General features: G+C 60.6%; 1 protein-coding gene across 1 annotated transcript in view; it reads left to right on the top strand.

Moving 5' to 3' along the window:
- Nucleotides 1-578: 578 nt before the first annotated feature.
- SYT7 (synaptotagmin VII) overlaps nucleotides 579-6,637 on the top strand; it is a 22,128-nt gene continuing 16,069 nt past the window's right edge. Inside the window, exons 1-3 of the mRNA XM_014948896.1 lie at nucleotides 579-685; nucleotides 4,553-4,632; nucleotides 6,204-6,335. Of these exons, the coding sequence (XP_014804382.1) occupies nucleotides 683-685; nucleotides 4,553-4,632; nucleotides 6,204-6,335 (215 nt within the window). The 5' untranslated portion in view covers nucleotides 579-682. The remainder of the gene's footprint in view (nucleotides 686-4,552; nucleotides 4,633-6,203; nucleotides 6,336-6,637) is intronic.

Here is a 6,637-nt window from a genome sequence, read left to right as displayed (position 1 = left end):
GGAAGGGGGTCAGGATGGGGAGGGGGTAGAGGTGGGAAAGAGAATGGAAAAGGGGAAGAGGGTGGAGAAGCTGAAGGGATGGGCATTGAGGAAGGCAAAGGGGAAGGAAAGAGGAAGGGGGAAGGGGACAGGATGGGGAAGGGGAAGGGGAAGAGGTGGAAAAGAGGAAGGAAAAGGTGAAGAGGAAAGAGAAGGTGAAAGAAAGGGATGGGGAAGGGGGAGGGATGGGCATTAGGGAGGCAAAGGGGGAAGGAAAGAGGGAAGGGGAAGGGTTGGCCATTAGTAAGAGGAAGGGGAAAGGGAAGGAGAAGGGGAAAAAAAAGAGGAAGGGGAAGAGGAAACAACACAAACTACTACACAAAGCTACTGTGCTGAGCTGAGGTGGTGGGAGCTACAGGAGGCCCCTGGTAATGCTGTGACCTTTGCTGGACACGCCAGCGCTCCCGGGGAGCCACCAGAGATTAAAGCCATTGCTCTGCTCCCACCTGAGCTCCCGGGGAGGGCTGGGGACCCAGGGTGACCCCCCCCCCATCTCCCTGTCCCCTCACTGAGCGGTGGCTCTGGTTTGTTCTCCTCCCCAGGGGCTCCCTCCCGCGACGTCCTCCTCGTCTCAGCCATCATCACCGTCAGCCTTAGTGTCACCATCGTCCTCTGCGGGATCTGCCAGTGGTGCCAGCGCAAAATGGTAAGTGTCCCCACGCCAACTGGGTGCACGGGGTCCTGGGGTCCTCTGGGATGGGGTCCTGGCCACCTTCTAGCCCTGGGGGATGACTGGGGTGCAGATGGGGGTCCCCCTGGCCAGTGGGGTGCACGGCTGGGCAAGCGTGGCTACCAAGAGGAGGAGGCAGTTGCCTGGTGTGCGGCTGCGGGTGCCGGCTGCGGCTTTTATTTTGCTCTTTAGGAGATGTGATAATTAAATGTTTGGGTGAGATTGTTTGTGCGGCATAAAGGGAAGTTTCCAAATACATACGTATATATATATATCTATATATATCTATATATTTGCCACGAGCAGTAACAATCTGGCCCCTGTCCTGCTGGGCACGCTCCTCCTGCCTGGAAGAGCCCCAGGGGAAGGTGGCCAGCCCGTCCCTGGCAGTGCCAGGAGCTGTGAACTGGCACCACCAAGCCCCCCCAGCCCCCCTGGGGCTTCCCCCCCTGAGCCCCACGGTGCATAGGGGGGTCCTTTATCTTGGGGAAGCACTTCCTCCTGCCTCGCATCCTTCCTCCTCCTCTTCCTGGCACTATGATCCTGCCGTGTTCTCGGCCATGTTTCCTTCACCATCACATTTAGATCTGGGTCAAGTGCTGCCACATCCCTTCCTTCCTAATTCCTTCCCCATCCCCATGCTCTCACCTTCTCCATCCTCTTCTCCTTTGCCTTCCTCTTCCCCACCTCTTCCTCTTCCCCTTCCCTTTCCCCAACCAGTCCCCTTCCCCTTTCCCTTCTCCATCCCACCCATCCCCTTCCCCTTTCCTCTTTCCTTCCCCTTTGTCTTCCTAATGCCCATCCCTTCCCTGTCCTCTCACCTTCTCCATCCTCTTCCCCTTCCCCACCTTTTCTCCATCTCTTCCTCTTCCTCTTCTCCATCCTGGCCCCTTTCCCCTTCCCCATCCCCTCCAGACAATCCATCCCCTGTTCCCTTGCTGGATCTGTGCCCGTCCCACCAGATGCCCACGGTGACTCCTCCCGAGCCGTGAGGAGGGCAACGCTCCCCCAGGAAGGGATGAGAGGGTCCAGCTGGGATGAAGCAGCCTTGTTGGGAGCCACCATGGGTGAGAAGGGGCTACCAAGCCTGGCTGGTGGCACCCGAGGAAGGGCAGGCTGGAGGAGGAGGTGGCGGAGGGAGGGTGAGGGCCAGTTGGGCTGGAGGACGAAGCTGGCAGAGGAACAAAGAAGTATAAATTGGCCGGGGATGGCGTTCAGGCTGGGAATGGAAAGGCACGTTCCCAACACGGCCCTCGACAGCGCACGGAGCTGGAACGGCGGCGTAGGAACCGTGGCCAAAGCTGCTGAGCGCCTGCCGGGCTGGCCCCGGGTCGGCTAGTGCCGGGGGAGAATGGGCCAGCAGCCACTGCTGCCGGCGTGTCCCCACGAGCCCTGCGCTGTGGCCGGCTGGGGACAAGGCTGGGCTCAGGGCTGACCCCTTGCAGGATGGTCCAGGGGCATCCAAGGAGGTTGGGCATCCCCGTGCTTCCCAGCAGGATTAGCCTGTGGGCACCCAAGGAGATCCAGTATCCCCACAGATCCCAGAAGGTATAGCCTACGGGCATCCAGGAGATCCAGCATCCTTCCAAAACCTGGCAGGATTAGCCCATGGGCACCCAAGGAGACTCAGTATCCCCGCAGATCCCATCAGGATTAGCCCATGGGCATCCAAGAAGATCCAGTATCCCTGCACATCCCAGCAGGATTAACCCGTGGGCACTCAAGGAGATCCAGTATCCCTGCAGATCCCAGCAGAATTAGCCCATGGGCATCCAAGAAGATCCAGTATCCCTGCAGGATTAGCCCATGGGCATCCAAAGAGATCCAGCATCCCTGCAGAATCCCAGCAGGATTACCCCATGGGCATCCAAGGAGATCCAGCATCCCTACAGATCCCATCAGGATCAGCCCGTGGGCACCCAAGGAGATCCAGCATCCCTGCAGATCCCAGCAGGACAAGCCCATGGGCATCCAAGGAGATCCAGCATCCCATCAGGATTAGCTCATGTGCATCCAAGGAGGTTGGGCATCTCTGCAGGATTACCCCCTGGGCATCCAAGGAGATCCAGCATCCCTGCAGCTCCTGAGAGAATTAGCCCATGGGCATCCAAGGAGGTTGGACATCCCTGCAGATCCCAGCAGGATTAGCCTGTGGGCACTCAAGGAGATCCAGCATCCCTGCGGATCCCAGCAGGATTACCCCCTGGGCATCCAAGGAGATCCAGCATCTCTGCAGATCCCAGCAGGATTAGCCTGTGGGCACTCAAGGAGATCCAGCATCCCTGCGGATCCCAGCAGGATTACCCCCTGGGCATCCAAGGAGATCCAGCATCTCTGCAGATCCCAGCAGGATTAGCCTGTGGGCACTCAAGGAGATCCAGCATCCCTGCGGATCCCAGCAGGATTACCCCCTGGGCATCCAAGGAGATCCAGCATCTCTGCAGATCCCAGCAGGATTAGCCTGTGGGCACTCAAGGAGATCCAGCATCCCTGCGGATCCCAGCAGGATTACCCCCTGGGCATCCAAGGAGATCCAGCATCTCTGCAGATCCCAGCAGGATTAGCCTGTGGGCACTCAAGGAGATCCAGCATCCCTGCGGATCCCAGCAGGATTACCCCCTGGGCATCCAAGGAGATCCAGCATCTCTGCAGATCCCAGCAGGATTAGCCTGTGGGCACTCAAGGAGATCCAGCATCCCTGCGGATCCCAGCAGGATTACCCCCTGGGCATCCAAGGAGATCCAGCATCTCTGCAGATCCCAGCAGGATTAGCCTGTGGGCACTCAAGGAGATCCAGCATCCCTGCGGATCCCAGCAGGATTACCCCCTGGGCATCCAAGGAGATCCAGCATCTCTTCAGATCCCAGCAGGATTAGCCCATGGGCACCCAAGGAGATCCAGCATCCCTCCAGAACCTGGCAGGATTAGCCCATGGGCAACCGAGGAGATCCAGTATCCCTGCAGATCCCGGCAGGACAAGCCCAAGGACACCCGTGCTGAGGGTGCAGGGAGTCCTTTGCTGCAGCACGGCCAAGGAGACAGCTCCGTGCAGGGGTGATGAGGCCGGGGAGAAGGAGAAGGGAGAAATCCTCCCCGTTCCCTGCAGGAGGGATGCTCGCAGGTCCAGGGCCACCACGGTGACAGGGCTGGTCCACAACCCCAAGCTGCTCCAGCAGCTGCTCCCATCCCACCTCGGCCTCCCCGCACCTGCGCAGAGCAGCCTCCCTTCCTAATTGTTGGCTAATTGGCATTAATTGCGCTCCTGTCCGCCCTGGATGGGAGCAGCACGCTGAACCTGCTGTCGGAAATCACAGTGAAGTGCCCTGATTACAAGCCCCAGTTAGGAGCCAGCTCCTGCTTCATTATCATACGGCAGCTCTTCCCTTTCGGTGGGGAAGGTGAACTCAATTAATTCAGGTTCAATTAATCCTAAAATTACCCGCCTCCTCCCCCTCCCCGGTGAGGCTGTGGAAGGCTACGCAGGTGGTGGCTGCTGCTCTGTCCTTGGGGTGAAGCAGGGCAGGAACCCCCCCGTGCTGTTCTCCAGCCCCCTTGGGGATGGTGCCCCAGAGCCAGGGTGGCCAGACCAGTCCTCCCCAGTGCCTTTACTGGTTCGTGAGGGCCAAGGGATGAAGCTGCCGGGAGTTTTAGTGCCCAGCTCGATGGGATGGAGCCGGGTGACCAGGAGGTTGTAAGGAAAAAAGGGGAAATCCAGGTCAAACCATCCAGCGGATGGAGGTGCAGCCCTGGTAGCTCCCATCCTCTGCTCTGTGGTGCGGTGGTGGTGGTGGTGGGGGTCTTCCTGCCCACCCCCTGACCCCCCTTCTCCTCTCCTTTCCACAGGGTAAGCGTTACAAGACATCCCTGGAGACTGTGGGAACCCCCGACTCCAGCCGAGGCCGCAGTGAAAAGAAAACCATCAAGTAGGTGCCAGGGGCAGGGGGGGGACTAAAAAGGGGGGGGCTGCAGTGCCGGGAGCCTCGGACACGTGCTGGAGCGGTGCCACCACCCCCCTCCTGGCAGCAGGAAGGTCCCTCCTTGGGGACAGAGGTGGCCGTCCCTCTGCTCCCAGCGAGGAGAGGCTGTGCCCAACCCTGGCAGAGGGAGTTTTTTGGGGGGGAGAGCAGGGGGGGGACTGAGCGATGGGTCCCCACCAAGCATCACCCATCCCTGCTCCTCCTGCAGCCACCGGCAGAACGGGATGGTCCCCCCGGTTGGGGTGGAGGTGTCCCCAGGTCCTCCAGCCCCACTGGGAGAGGGGCTCCGGGAGACTGGGAGCTCCAGCCCCACCTCTGCTCACCCACTGAGCTGTGGGCATGAGTGGATGGGGTCATGGGGACCTCAGCGTGGTCCCCAGGGGTTCCATGGGTCTGGGTGTGCAGACCCTGCCCCACTGCTGGAGTCCTCCCCGGCCCCACAGGCTCTGCTGCCCACGGGCATCAGGGATGTGGAGGGGGAAAGGAGAGGGAAGCTGGGGGGTGAGGTGGAGGTTTGGCAGCTGGGGGGGCTCTCCTGGCCACCAGCTCTGCCCCCTGGCACCCCACAGGGCTCTTGGGAGGAGGCAGGGCTGGACCACCAGGAGGGAAAGAGCTTGGAATAAGACTAATGCAGACCTTTCTTGGCTGGCCTGGCCTTCTGCCGGGGGGGTTATTGGGGTGCAGGGGTCTGGGGCTACCTCGGACACCCCTCTGCTTGGGTCTGGTGCTCCTGGCCACACTGGGGTTGGCCATGACCCACTGGGACCAGAGGGGATGGCATGGCACTGGTGGCTCTCCCTCCTTGGCTCCGTGCAGGACATCAACGAGGGGTCTGAGGGGTGGCCACCGGTGGCTTTTCAAGTCCCTCAGCAGCAGCAGGAGGGGGCTGCTTGGCTCTACAGCCCCCAGCAGGCAGCTGGGACCGGGCAACTGGGTGCCACGGGTGGCTTGGCTGGAGCGGGGAGGTTCTGCCTCGCTGCTGACGGCGATGGTTTGGTTGGAGGGGTCTTCAAAAAGCAGCAGCATCACATTTAACCCAGCAGCCTGAGCTTCCAGGACCCGGCTGCCCAAGGAGGCCAGGACGTCCAGACGGACACGTGCATCAGGGATGCACAGAAACGTGTGCCCAGGACACACGGACACGTGTGCCCCCCGGGGGGGGACACACACCTTGCCGGCACCTTTCTAACCCCAGCTCCATCCTTCTCTTCCTTCCCAGCCACCCGCTCCTGTCTCTCCACAGCTCTGCCCTGCTCCGTCCGTCCCTCCATCCATCCATCTGTCTGTCTGTCCATCGTGTGTGTGTGTGTTGTGGTGTGTGTGTCAGTGTCCGAGGGGTGGGCGGCCGCGGCGCCCTGTCTCTCTCTCCGCAGGATCCCGGCGCTCCGGGGGCGGAGGGCGGCTTTTTTATTTTTATTTTCTTTCTTCCTTTCCCCCTCCTGACTTCTCGCCAGGAATTCAGCTTTTTCTCTCTTGTATTTCCCTTTTCTTTCTCCCCTGGTCTCCGGCCGCTGTAGCGATCTAGACAGAGACTTTTGGAATAACAATGACAACACAGTGCAGCAGAAATGGAGCTCCTACCCTCCCAAGGAGTTTATACTAAACATTTCACCTTACGCCCCGTACGGTGACCCGCGCCTTTCCCTCAAGTGAGTCTCTCCTTTGCCGGGTTTGCTCCGTGTAGTGAGTATATATATGGGCAGCACCCACTCACCTTCCTCCTCCTCCTCTTCCTCCTCCTCCTTCCTCCTCCTCCTCTTCACCCTGGGTTCCCCGCACGCCACCCCATGGGCAGCCCCATGGAGACGAGCAACCCCTTCCTTCCCCCTCCCCTCCCAGGGGTTTTGGGGAGGGGGGGCAACCGGGGTCACGGTGGGTGTTGTCAGTGTGTGTCCCCCCCCCCGTCCTTGCCCCATCACGGTGACACAGGTTGGGGTTGCGCGTTGGGGGC

Source organism: Calidris pugnax, unplaced genomic scaffold (assembly GCF_001431845.1).
Source record: "Calidris pugnax isolate Ruff unplaced genomic scaffold, ASM143184v1 scaffold107, whole genome shotgun sequence".
Taxonomy (NCBI): Eukaryota; Metazoa; Chordata; class Aves; order Charadriiformes; family Scolopacidae; genus Calidris; species Calidris pugnax.
The sequence above is the reverse complement of the archived record's forward strand: the minus strand, read 5'-3'. Positions and strand labels throughout refer to the sequence as shown.